Consider the following 14381-nt stretch of genomic DNA (forward strand, 5'->3'; position numbering starts at 1 on the left):
AATACCTTTGACTAAACATATTACTAAAAATGCTTACCACTGTTCATAGGGTAGATGTCAAACGAAATTGTCACAAAATGGTAATACGAAACTTCGAAATTCGATTACGAATTTAAATAGAAAAATTCTGTGTTACGAAATGCCATGTGTTACTTAGAAAATTAAAAAACTGCACGTGAATACTAATTAAATAGCAAAAAGAGCACAATACTCGACCGATCACCCACCGATCACTCTTCAAGAGTAAAATTCAAAATGGCAGATCCAATATGGTCGACATGCATATTCAAAATATTAAATTATTATGAATTTTTTATGAAATAAGATTTCTAGGTTTGTAGGGCAACATAGTTGGAATAGATTGGCAGAAATAACAATAATAAATTATTGTTAAATTAAAATTAAGGATAATAAGGTTTGTTTTAATGCCGCGTAAACAATCTTCTTTTCCTTATAAGCATAGACTTTAAATTTAAATAACTTATAATGGCGCAAATTTGCACTAGCTTTCTCAATTGGATATCATACCTGACATGTTACTTTATATCAAGAAACTTGGCAGAGCGTGTCACTCGGTGACTATCATCTTTGTTTTCCTTCCGATTAATCGAAAGATAACTAAAATTTATACCATATTGAGAAGGGAATTACAATAGTGAATCCAAAGATATTTTACTTTGTTCTCGTGGAAAGTTTATGTTTATAACATCTACTTTTATGGTAAAATGTTAAAAATACACACTAAAAAAATACACACAATATTTAAAAGAGTGTGTTCGAAACTTCAAAAATTGCATTTTGGCCAGGTTTTCGGCCATCGGGACCATTGTGCGCCGTCCCTGAGTTAAACTGGTTGGCGCTAGTGATTTTTATGCACTTGCCATTGGCGTGACTGCACGACGCGCGAAGAAGCAGATGTCGCCACCTTCAAGGACGACATACAACCTTACACGGGTGAAACGCGTAGAAAAGTGGAATCATGAATTAAAGGTGTTTCGATAAACGAGCCAGCTCGCGTATCGTAATAAAACAGTACTAGAGGTGTTATGTTGTCCCTCGTATCAATCGTCAATATCGTGGAGTGGTGTCGAAACGTCGAATATCCGTGACAAAGTGTTTCGCTTGTTGCACAGTTGCCAAGGCGACTAAAGTGCGTGCGTGAGTGCGTGTGCGTGTCAAAAAGTGTGCTATGAAAAGAGAACGATCGTCAGAACGACAATTCTACGGCTATCTTTGTACTGACGGCAACTCGATGCTTCAAAAACAAACAGCCTGAAGACGGGACTATTATGGACTACCCGGTTTTGGGCCACTACGACCTGACTGTAGAGGCCACGGTCGAGAGCGGCGGCGATGAGCAAGAACTGCTTTGTGAGTAACTTTCCAACACATCCCAATGTTTTTCCTTTCTTATAAAGGCGCGAAAAGGTTCCCGTCGTGTCAAAGAACTGCGATTTTACTGAATATTCAAAGACTCCGAAAGGCGCGAAACATCTCTGCTTTCATGACACTCGTTGCTCGAATCATGGTGCGCGATCTGGCGTCCTACTACCAGAGCTGAGTAATATTTAAAATAGAAGTTTATGTTATTTTAATTAGAGAACACCGAAACGAATGTAAATGAAATTGTATTTTGAATATAAGAAGAATTCTTGGTAAATAATTGAATTGCGATTGATCAGAAAATAATGGAGAATTTTAAAGGATATGTTAAATATTTTCAAAATGCCATATAACATATTTTTGTTAACTAATGTATTTAAAGCTTCAAGCTAAATCGAATTTATTACAATTTGTGATGAGAGATCCTAAGTGTGTTATTGACAAAATTTAAAGCTACAGTTTTGAAACCTGTGTAATCGTAAAGTAAAATTGTTTCATAGAACGTGAGCACAAAGTTAGCCAAGTTCTTGTCACTGATACATTACTTTGCTCTGTACTTTCATTTGTTAACTGTTTAAATCAAACTATTTAATTTGGTAAGTATCTTTTTACAGATAAAACAATATTTAAAATGTTTCTATTTCTAATAACACCAATTTCTGTTTCACGAACAATTATGTAGGTTTCCTTTATTCTTTGACAATTCGACTATTCTTCTATTTCAAACTTTAGCAGTGTTCATAATTTCTGTAGTATTATGTCTTTTGTCTCTTTCTATTGTCTTAACCAATATTGCTTAGTTTAAATCAGCTGTTCGACTTTAAACAAGCCTAAAAGTTCTCAAATTCAATATGGATTGTAAATCAGATATAACATTATTATTTTAAGTTGAAGTTTGATATCATGGATCTGTTCATGATATGAGAACTCTCGTAAACAATGATAGGAAACATTGCTGTCATTAATGATAACTTATATTTAATACTACAATGTTATCAGAAGGTATGTTTAATTGTATGTTTTGATTGGTTTTATAAGCTGGTATTACATTTATTTTATGTTATGATGTTTTGGCCTTATGCAGGAGGCTTTCTTTAGATATAATAAAATTACAAAAAGCATTCTGAGAAATAATTATTACATACATTAGATATTATTTCTTATTGTCTTATTTTCTCATTTATATACATATATGTAACATATACATACATAAACATGGAAATTCTTGTATTTCATTATTACAGAAATATTTATATACAAATTAGTTTATTAACATCTACATGTGTATGTATTATCATAGTGACTATTTTAAGCAATGAAGCAAAGAACATCAGTTTTTAATTTTGAAGTTCGATTATGTAAGGGACATTACACAACATCAAGCCCCTTCATTGTCAATGTTCATATATTTTATTACAGGGGAAGAAACAAGTTATGTCTTATCCAATGAGGAATATGTACCTGCAGCTGAGCAATTCGGAGAAGATTTTGCTGGAGCTGAATTTCATGAAACTCGTACTTTACTTGCTGATGGGGGGGATAGATTTGGAGTTTCCACTGCTACTTTCGATGCTGTCGAAGAACTTATGTGGATGGGAAATCAAGGGGTATAGTAGTTGTTGTTGTTATAGGTGCAGCTACTTATCTGTTTTTGTTGTGAATTCCATACAATTTAAAGTGTTACTTCTTTAACCTATATATTAGTACCTGTGTAAGTGGGTACTTGGATATGTGTGTAATCTGGATATATGTGTAACCATTTTTACTTCTCCTTACAGTATAATTTTTATTGAATAAATAATGAGTATGTTGTTTGTTTTTTTCCTTTTTTTACCTGAATATAAATGTACCTGTATATGTGTGTACCCTATTTAATTCTCCTAAGAGTATAATTTTTATTGAATAAATAATAAATACGTTGTTTATTTTTTCCATTTATATCTGGATATGTGTGAATCTGGATGTATCTGTACCCTATTTAATTCTCTTTAGAGTATAATTTTTATTGAATGGATAATGAATACGTTGTTTAGTTGTTTCCATTTTGTTCATCTCTGCCTAGTACTCACGTTTATTTTGCATAGTAAAGCAGGAAAAGGAAGCTTTGCTTTGGTATATTTAGATACTACAATTAACAAGTTACTTAATTTGAAGAATGTTGAATAAAATAGATACTTAAATAATTATAAAAATAGACAATGCATTGATCAGGAATAATTCTGTGTAGGGACATGTAACATCATACTTTGGATCAGGTTTACAAAAGTATACCTCATTCCAAGTGCATGCTACACAAGAAGTTCGACATATTCATCCGTTAGATGAGGGAATTTTAATCCTGACACAAAGTTTGTTAAGATGTCAATTGCGAAGAGGCATACCAATATTTACACACACGTATGTTCATCGTGTATTATCACGTATACCCTACTTAATACCCTCCTTCAAAAGTGAATCAATTCCAAATTTTCCAAAATTTTGAACAGAACAGTTAAAAAATTAAATAACATCACTTTTGAAGCAGATGTGCAATAGTATGATGGACATTCCATGTAAGAATAAATAATATTGTAGGTCACCAAATATGATAGACATGCAATGTATGCTTCAAATTTCACCAACGAGGCTACTTATGGGAGGGCACCAGGAAAAGATAATTGATTTTAATCTTACCAGAGGAAAAGAGACTGGATTAGTGAGTTTTTATACATATTGGTAGGATAATATTACCTTATGCACACATGTTGGTACTCTTACAATTATAGGTAAATGTAGGAGAAAGTGGTTGTGCAATTTTAAGGCAGCATAGTAGACTTGTATGTGCTGGTAATCCTGCAGGAAGGATTGATCTCAGGGATCCAAATACATTATCAATAGAACATACTTTCGATACTCATAGCGGTTCTCTCAGTGATTTTGATGTTCAAGGAAATTACCTTGTCACTTGTGGTTTTAGTAACAGGTGAGATTTGAAATAATGAAAAATATAAATAGATGGATAAAAAAAGTAGTACTTTATGCTAATTGTACCTGTGGATTTAGTCGTCAAGGCCTTTCAGTAGATCGATTCTTAATGGCATACGACTTGAGACAAATGAGAGCATTGAGTCCTGTCACAACTGTAGTATATCCCCTTTTATTGAAGTTCCTACCCAGTTATTCAAGTCGTTTAGCCGTCGTATCACCATTGGGACAAATGCAACTTCTTGATACTATCTATGCTAATGTACAACCATCCATGACATGCTTGTATCAGGTAAACATTGCATCTCTGAGGTATTTTTTTTTTATGAAAGAATTCCCAATTGCACCACATGCACAAGTCTTCTTGTATTGGTAGGTTGCTACTGGTGGTGCTATGATATTATCATTTGATGTATCATCTACATCTCAATGCCTTTGCTTTGGAGATTCAGCAGGTTCTATACATCTTATGTCTACAAATACACCAGAGCCTCAATTTAATACTTTCTCTCGGTTAGTATATGTTGAAAAGATTGGAAGTTAGTCACTTTTGAAAGCTAGAAGGATGATAAAAAGATTTACTTTCATTTACTTAGGCCAACAGAATTCGCTGATCCTGTTGAAACAATTCAGCCTATATCATTTGATGATGATATTACACCGCTAAGTACAATACCTATTGTTTATACTGGGCATCCGTTATTAAGTGATTGGCCAGAAGAATATTTAAAAAAAATCTATAGGTAAGTTATTATAGTTGATTAATAATGAATTACAGATACTTAATAATGAATAAGTAGAGTACAGTGATTATATAAAAATCGTAGCTCATGAGAAACACCTCACGAATAGATTCAGTAGTTAACAATCAAATAAGTTTATATAAATGTATGCCATAGATATTTATGTTTATTATTTTTTGAAGGGTTTTTCATACATCTAGTTATACTCTTTGTATCCAAGACATGGATGTAAATATTTATAATATGCATTCACAGGAAAACACCATCAATTGATCCTGAGATTCTGCGTACAATGAAGATGCAAGGAACAATAGGCTATGCACCAAATCCTCAGGCGTTCCGCAGAAATCAAGTGAGGAAACAATATTCTGCAACACCTCTACAATGTCCTCCTCCATCTTTAAAATCCAAACTTCCAATTTTTCCATCATACAAGTATTTTCCATGATTTCCAATTATAATTATCCCACATGTATTCTATTATTCTTGATCTCTAAACTCCTTGTGTTAGTCACAAACGTAATGATAAAACGCAATGAGTTGTGACTGTTAAAGGTTGTGAATTTCCCATTTTTATCTTTAGATATTATATACTTTAAGTTCTTTTTGAAGGATTTTGTTTTATTTATTTTATATGGAATGCGTAATTGTGTCTGGTTACCATTATACATTCCATACACATTGTTGTACATGGTATATCATTAATTAGTTCAGTTCTGAAAGACAATATTAATTGTATTGAAAATATCTAAGATGTATACACAATTAGTAATTTCATTGTAGTTTTGGTGTATAGTCTTAGTATTAAATTAATACTTTAAATAAAAGCAATTCAACAAACAGTCAAGCTCAATAGGATTGAAGCTTTCAGTTTTGTAAAGAAACTAAAATGATATGTTATTAAAACTGATAACGTTTCGTGATAAATATTATAGTCCATGAACAATGTTAAAGAAACGTAAAATATTTTCATAAGGTAGTCTAATGATTTTCTGTACAATAACACACGAGAGAAAAAGACCTAAATGGGACACTGAAAACGTATATCCATTCAATGTTAAAATGTTCCAATTTTTGTTAATATATTCTTTGATTATAATACCTGGTTATTACATTATCGTTATTAAAAAGAAAGAAAATGGTGAAACGAAACATGTGATTGAATGTTTATAATAAACATATATACTTGATCTCATTTCTACCAGTAAAATAATTAAAATATAAACTTGTAAGTTCTTGCTATAAAAAGTATATTTTTTTAAACTCTCATTTTTACGAATCATGAAAGTTTTTCAGAATTACTTTGTTAACTGTTATGAAAAAATAATTGAACGAATATCAAGTTTTAAGATTTCACATAACAGTAGCATGATTACGTTTATCTTGATTTCTTGAAAAAGACTTCAAACATTTTTTAATTAACTGTGTATCTATATAAATATCAGCTATGTGCCAATTTATAGAAATTGTAGGTATGCTACAAAAATGTTGTATTTCTAATTACATACAATACATAACTTATAATATAATTATTATAGAGATATATTACTCAAGGAAAGAAAAGAAATTACATGTCATATTTCTGAGATTGGATTCAATTGATAATTTTTAATCCAATATATTGAATATCTCAAAAAAGAACTTAACAGCAATAAAAATGCATAATCATTCCTTTAAAAATATACAGTTAAATAATTTTAAAATAGATCTTAAATAAAGGGCATTGAAGTACAAATCAAGTATTATGGTTTTAAATTATCAAGAAGTGTGAAAGGTAGAGCAACGTGCAAAGGTAGACAATGATATTTGCAAATACTTCAAAAGAAAATATCAGTGTTCCATATCAATGTTTTAAAAATATGGTTCTATATTTTATGAACCAGTGTTAAAAGTATTACTGCCATTAAACTTGCCTTAAGACCAGTGCGTTTATAATTGATGCGTTTTAGTACTTTCTGTTTAATTATTTGTGCTTAATAATCGTAGCGCACTTAATATTTAAAAGCTTTTTTTTTTTTCACAGAATGTATATTTGAAGTTGTATTTGAGTGAAATAAAGATTGTAAGACATACATGTAAGCCTAACTTATTGGCTCGGTCCCATGCGTGTTTCATAGGTATTATTTATTTTTTCACGGTCCAAATTATGTTTACAATGATGTACCAGATTGTCCAAAAAAAATTAACATTCACCCATGCATAGTATAATTAACGTATAAACCGTCCCAAAAAGAACAGCGAAAGATATTCGACTGATTGCAGAAAAATAAATAATACCTCTTTTGCAGATACCTTACAATTTGGAAAAACGACGTGGCGTAGTTGCAAAGCTTTTCGCGGGGGACTCACGATCTAAAACAGATGACGGCACATTTGTAGCTATACCAAAACGTTATCGTAAAATTGAGGTAAAATACTCACGTTTGGGTTACGATGAGTTTGATTTTGATCAATATAATCGCACCAGCTTCTGTGGCTTGGAAGCTACACTTCCTAATAGTTATTGTAATGCTATGTTGCAGGTAAGTACAGCAGTTAGTTAAACAAATTTCCAAGAAATTCTTGGTAGAGAACAAATCCTTCACCAAATTCATGCACATTTGTTTTCCAGTTACTGTACTATTGCGAACCTGTGAGGATAGCATTGCTTTCTCACTCGTGCCAAAGAGAATTCTGCCTCTCTTGCGAGCTAGGATTCTTGTTTCATATGTTAGACACGTCACGAGGATTGCCTTGCCAGGCTGCTAATTTTCTTCGAGCTTTTAGGACGGTCCCAGAAGCGGCAGCTTTGGGACTCATATTAAGTGATCTACATCCAGAAGCTAAAAGAAAAACGAATTTGATTAGACTGATACAAGTACGATTACAGATATAATATTATTATTTTTCAGTTATTGTTCAACATCATGCAGTCAGTTTTAATAATATTAAGACATTACTATTAGGAAAAGTAATATTACAAACATTCCAGAATAAAAATATTTGTAGAAGTATATTAATGGAAATGTTTCAGTATTTATTAATCATTTCAACTTTCTTTGCAGAGTTGGAACAGGTTTATTCTGCACCAAATTCATTATGAAATATTAGAAACAAGAAAACGGCAGCAAGAAGAGGAAGAAGCGGCTCGCCTTAAGTCGGGTCCCAAATGTCCACCATTTGTTTATAACGAGCAAGACTTTCCTAGTATTTTACAGGACATCGGTTCTCGGTATAGAAGTCACGATGAAGAGAGGAAAAAAAGGAGGAAGCAAGATGAGGATGGTAAATATGTGTGGATCACATCGAAAGGTAAACACAACTCATGTGTAACCTTCACATTGGGCACTCTTTGTGTTTATTTTTCATTTTGTATCCGATCATGTGTTTGCACTTACTCGGTGATTGCGGCGATATATCCAAAGAATATTAAAAGCAATTTCTTTATTTTTTTCTAGTCGTAATATTTTTTTAAATATGAATATTGTTTTATTTGAAGTGATATGTACTTTCGTTTTTGTATTCTTAGGATACTGCAGCTGTCACTCTTCTTTTGATTTTGATTTGCTACATTTGTAAATAAAGCTTCCCCCATTGCTTGCTCGAACACGTTTTTACATACATCATATAATTCCATTGTTTGATAGGAAGTCATGTTACCCGCGAATGCATGATTTATTTGTAAAAATAATTGTATGTCCCTTTGGATAGGGTAGTATGTATAGTATAATCAATTCAAATATGATCTTAGTTTTTAATATTAGGAAAATATTTTTAAAACAAATCGATTTATTTTAAAGGGAACATATTTCCTACGTCACGGATCTCAAGATTTATATTTTGGAGAATAGAGAATCTCTAAAATTAAACATTTTCTCTGGTATATTTTTCTATCACTAAAAACAACGAATATTTGTGATGATTGTGTTGTGTGGACTACCCTATACAATTGACGTTTTTAAACATTAATATTGATTGTAGGTGATGAAAATTACATTATTCTTTTAAGTATTTACTAGTGGATTGCTGACACAAATAACATACCCTATAATTATGACCTACTCACCAAGATACTGCTGAATAAATCCTCGACAAAGAATATTATTTTTTACACATTTTCATCATTGGCATGTAGTTGAGTATTATTGGTATTAATTTATTCCGATTTTAAATGAATATTTATTATGGGTAGATAAGAACAACAAAAAATCTATTGAAGAGAATGAAGTGCGAGATGAAGAGACAGAGATCAGTCGCCTGTTTGGGTCTGAACAAATGCATATACACCGCTGTCTCAAATGTAGGCAAGAAGCTACAAAACATTCCATCATGTTGCTGTGTAACTTAGTTTATCCAGAATTGTTGCACCCTTGTAAGCCATTCTTTAAGCTAACACGTGTTCCATGTGCATCATTCTCACACCTCAAATGAACGAATTTTACGTTTTATAGCAGAGGAGGTTCCGTTTACGAGTGTTCTTGCCCGCAGTTTAAGACCCGAGAAAATTACACCTGCATGGTGTGACAATTGTCAAAAATTTACACCCACTCTCCAATCTCGACAATTGACTAAATTACCTCAAATATTGGCTCTGAACTGTGGTTTAGATACACAGCAGGTACATTAAACACGAACTTATACATGCATCTTATAATACAAATTCTAGTGGTTTTACCAGGAGCAGTCATAAAAATGCATACAATTATTATCAAAGAATTTATTGTGCATATCTCAAAGTACAGTTTCATTCGTGACCACATTCGGATATTGCGATTGCTTTATTATCTTCCTTGATGCTTAATCTATGTAAAATTGCTTATTATTGCTTTTTTCTTCATTGAAAATACTGGCGAATATTTCCTTTATTATTTGAGAACAAAGTATATCATACTACATATGATCCTCTTAATTAACAATATCTGGAGAATATATAACGTTAAATTGAATGGTGGCAATGGTTCTTTATTTACAGCCAAATGGTACGAAAAAGGTCACATACAGAACCTTCTACTCAGCTTAATAGTTTTTAAGCTCTGGAGAACTGATGACTTGCATAATTCGCTGCCGCAAATTTTATCGCTGATATTAATTTATGACTGCAACCTGTAGACTGCAGTAATATTATTTTCAATAACCGTGACTAGTTATTTTAATTGAATTACAATTTTAGGATAAAGTATTTTGGCAAACTCAGATGGATATTGTTGTACAAAAAGTATTAAGTGGGAAAGAAAGCAGTCCATCTTCAAGTCCCGTCCCTATTACCGTAAAGCCCTGTCGATACGGTAACAATTGTACTCGAATTGGTTGCAGATTCAGACACGTTGGTAGAGATTCAGGTACTTTCGTTGATCTTTCAAATTATGATACTATAATCAAGCAGTGTATCTTGAACTTTTGTTCCATTCGTTAGAAAATGTATCAACGTCGCCCATTACACCACCCTCAACGACTACTCCTACTGTAACACCACCCAGTCACTTGTACTATTCGCATTCATGGATTCCACACAATATTGAGATTTCTCTGAGCAACAATGGTGAATTATCCGTGGAAAAAATTAACAGTCCAAAGGGTCCTTCTACTGAAAGTAATAAGTCCAACGAGGAGTCCATAGTAGAAAATGGCCAGGGTGACAGCAAGCTGCAGGAAAACTCAGAGAGTCCTGGAACAGATTCTGAAGGGAAAGAAGTAGAGAATCACGTGACCTCGGGACTAGATAATGGGGATGGAGAAAGCGCAAATGCGACCGATGAAAGTTCAAATAAAGTAAACAAAATGCAGTACAGTCTCAGTGCCGTTGTTTGTTACATCGATGACAAAAGCAACGAAGATAGGAGGAACATTGTTGCATTGCTGCAAGTCGGACCACATTATCACGAAAGATCAACCGGCAGTGCAGTGTCGCAGTGGTATATCTTGAATGACTTTTGGTAAGTGCTAAGATTTGCTTTATCTATTGAAAGGTTGCATATATTGCAGACATTGAATTTTTATTAAAAATATTTCAATTCGTGTGAGACTCCTAAATGATTCGTAGCTTGAACAGTACTTCAAAGTATTATACTGGTATTAAGGATATGATTTTGTATGTTGCTCCAGAGAGCTACCTCAATTGAACCTTTTATTCAATATGTGTATTAATTAATGGACTACAACATTAGCAATTTCACTATTGCTTTATTTATTCACATAAATAATCAATTTTCTTACTATTTACAGAATATATTCTATACAATTACAAGTTCTTTGTAGAATAAAATTTAAATTTAAATTTTTTTCTATCTCTGAATGTGACGTCACGTGGCTCGATCTTTCTAGGATTAAGTGTTGAAGATTTTGTAATCTGTACTTCAAAGTATACAATTTTTATATTTGATCCAGTATATCAGCTGTAACACCTCACGAGGCAGTTTGGTTCAATCTTGATTGGAAAGTCCCCTGTGTACTTCATTATACGGCGGTGCCAGCACCTGAGCCAGCACCTTTCGTTAGTCCACTTACGTATGATGTTTTTGGGGAAGACAAATGCATCGCTCGTAGTGGAGGAACAAGGGGCATCACATTTACTCCCCTAACATCTGACGAAATGCCGAAAAAAGGTCGATAGAAATGTATAGATTCTAAAGAAAAAAAGGTTCCTTTTGATATTATGAAATGATGATAATTTTGAACAAAATTATAGGAGAATTGGTAGGAATCGATGCCGAATTCGTTACTTTGAATCAAGAAGAGTCTGAGCTTCGAAGCGATGGGAAAATGTCTACTATAAAACCGAGTCATATGTCGGTTGCACGTATCACTTGCATTCGAGGGTACGTAGGATCGATGATAAGTAATTAGCATATAGTACCACTTCCCATCGTCGATCCTTCTTATGGCTAATCTTGTTTAGCCATAAATTGCTTCATTTGCGTATTAAATCCTACACTGAGTCTTCCATTATTACCCAGTCCTTTATATTAAGGCAATCTGTTATTCTTCGTAGAATTGAAATTTGCAAAACAACTTGTTATGCATTTGGTTAACGTACGTTGTAGAATTGCTAGACTAGAGTTGATTTTGATTTTGGAGTACTTAAACATAGGTCAAGTTAGAAGTGCCTACATAGTGATTAGTTTATTAGCTGGTCGAAGATGAGAAATACTTCCACATTCTCCATCCTTTCTTCCGACTTCTTCCAACCACCAAAGGAATATTTCCTAAAATATGGTATTTGTTATTTTATCTTTTTAAGAGTTTTCTTTTCTCAAGTAGGCAAGGTCCTTTGGAAGGCACTCCCTTCATAGATGATTATATAAGCACTCAAGAACAGGTGGTTGATTACTTGACAAAGTTCAGTGGTATTCAACCTGGCGATTTGGATGCTAATTTCAGTAGTAAACATCTGACTACGCTCAAGTCGACGTATCAGAAGTTGCGATTCTTGGTCGACAATGGAATTATATTCGTTGGCCATGGCCTAAAAAATGATTTTAGGTAACGATCCACTTTATAAATTCGACTAAGCTACGTCGAAAACATCATAAACGAGTCGTTAATTCTGTTGTCGATTATTACAGAGTGATAAATTTAGTTGTACCGCCAGAGCAGATCGTAGATACGGTATTGCTCTTTCATTTACCTCATCATCGCATGGTGTCGTTGCGATTTTTAACATGGCACTTTTTGGGTAAAAAGATTCAGTCTGAAACACACGATTCGACCGAGGATGCACGTGCAGCGCTTGAATTGTATCGCAAATACAAGGAGCTTGAAAGCTCTGGCAAATTGGCCGAATCGTTGAAAGAGCTTTACCATGTTGGCAGTCAGCTACAGTGGAAAGTAAGGGCAGCGAATATTCTTATCAACGCGATGTACTTTACCTCTATTTCTTCTTCGATAACATTGTAACTCTATTTAGGTTCCGGACAGCTGATACGAGGATGATCCTCCCGAAGAAGTACATGATATAGTCACACCAGGTAACAACGGTGAAGCTTAGATGACGATTTCAAAGCATAGTGTAAATAATTTTAAGATTGTGCCTCGAAAGGTATCATCTGACCCATTGATAATTCGTCGATGCTTACAATTTCCAATTTCGCGACCGAATTATGTACTTGTTTCCGAGATTCGGTATGTTTCATTCTATATACGTAGAAGGAGAGGGTAGTGTCCGAGGTTAAAGTGTGGTGATCTCTCGAAGGTTAAGATTACGGGTACAATTACATTGTCAATCATTTAGTATTTTCTTTTTCTACGATATTTATGCGTTAGATCGTTCATTACCTCTGTCGCATGAGGTATAAACGTAATCGAATCGTCGTATGTGAATCATAAATTTTAGTTAGTTTCCATCTAATCGATCATGTAAATTATTAAGATAACCGAAGGAAAGAAATTCTTGTATACCGTGGTTTTTAGAAAGAGTAATGCCGCGCCGCTCAATGGCGACTTTGTACATATTGTCCGATAGCACATTAACGTTTTGGAGTGCAGTATCAATCCCACACTGCCCGACCATCTATGATATTTATTTCAATTTCTTGATGTATTCCAACTGGAAGGTAACGCAATCCATCCCGCTCGGTAACTGCATTACAGTACGTGTGTATATAATTGATAGTTAGTATGCTAGCAATAATTCTGGATGGGAAATCTGTACGAAGGTAATGTTCCGCAATTTCCTTTTATATGTATCTTTTCTAATTCATTAACTTTTGTACCATTTTATCTAATGATATCTCACAAGGAGAGAAAAACCACATTTTTATAAGGTTAACTTGGTCCTAATGGATTTCAGTTCTCGTCCAAGTATCGCAAGCCGTTTTAATTGATTCTAAGCGTTAAAGCAACCGAAAATGTTTTCTACACGGACCTTTTCTACGAAGCTCTCGAAACGTAAAAGATATTAACAAGATAGTAGTATATTTTACAAACAATTGTACTCATAGATTATTTTTATATACATTTTACCAATGTCAAAAAAAAGAGTAAAGAGGCAAAATAATACTGTCAAAATCTATTAAACTAAACAAGATTATTAAAGCATCTATTTTTTTATATATCTGGAAGAATTTCCTTATAATTTGTGCACAACGAAACTTACACGTTACACGTTCATTTCGATGGAAACGCGATCCATGTAGTTGATGTGAAGAAATCAGTGGCACTCGATGGTAAACGGTAATCATGCATTTGTTTTGTGTACACTACGTCATTGTGATTTTTCAATAAACGATCTTATGGAAAACAAATCGTGTATCTATTGCGTAAGAAACTTCCAACGATAAACGCATGGCATACTTAAGCGATTAATAACATTCGCAG

At 33.3% G+C, this 14381-nt stretch overlaps 1 protein-coding gene across 2 annotated transcripts; it reads left to right on the top strand.

Moving 5' to 3' along the window:
• The first annotated feature begins 901 nt into the window (after positions 1-901).
• On the top strand, positions 902-14308 carry LOC128886172 (PAN2-PAN3 deadenylation complex catalytic subunit PAN2). Of its 2 annotated transcripts, none has more exons than XM_054140818.1 (21): positions 902-1371; positions 2803-2990; positions 3611-3780; positions 3958-4078; positions 4149-4345; positions 4426-4639; positions 4724-4860; positions 4944-5090; positions 5346-5442; positions 7379-7612; positions 7702-7947; positions 8135-8381; positions 9262-9441; positions 9521-9687; positions 10240-10408; positions 10483-11002; positions 11454-11671; positions 11755-11884; positions 12327-12548; positions 12632-12893; positions 12973-14308. In XM_054140818.1, the coding sequence occupies exons 1-21, from the start codon at positions 1290-1292 to the stop codon at positions 12985-12987; spliced, it is 3963 nt and encodes a 1320-aa protein (XP_053996793.1). In that variant the 5' UTR covers positions 902-1289; the 3' UTR covers positions 12988-14308. The 2 variants fall into 2 exon arrangements, with proteins under 2 accessions (XP_053996793.1, XP_053996800.1); XM_054140825.1 differs by having other exon boundaries at positions 8135-8354.
• Positions 14309-14381: the final 73 nt, after the last annotated feature.

This window comes from Hylaeus anthracinus, unplaced genomic scaffold (genome assembly GCF_026225885.1).
Source record: "Hylaeus anthracinus isolate JK02 unplaced genomic scaffold, UHH_iyHylAnth1.0_haploid 0, whole genome shotgun sequence".
Lineage (NCBI taxonomy): Eukaryota > Metazoa > Arthropoda > Insecta > Hymenoptera > Colletidae > Hylaeus > Hylaeus anthracinus.

Bases quoted from the DNA above. Each gene is read 5' to 3' on its own strand.
- LOC128886172 (XM_054140818.1), top strand. From the start codon at position 1,290: ATGGACTACCCGGTTTTGGGCCACTACGACCTGACTGTAGAGGCCACG. The intron at 9,442-9,520 runs GTAAGCCATTCT...TACGTTTTATAG, and splicing joins TCCAGAATTGTTGCACCCTT to CAGAGGAGGTTCCGTTTACG. The intron at 11,672-11,754 runs GTCGATAGAAAT...ACAAAATTATAG, and splicing joins TGACGAAATGCCGAAAAAAG to GAGAATTGGTAGGAATCGAT.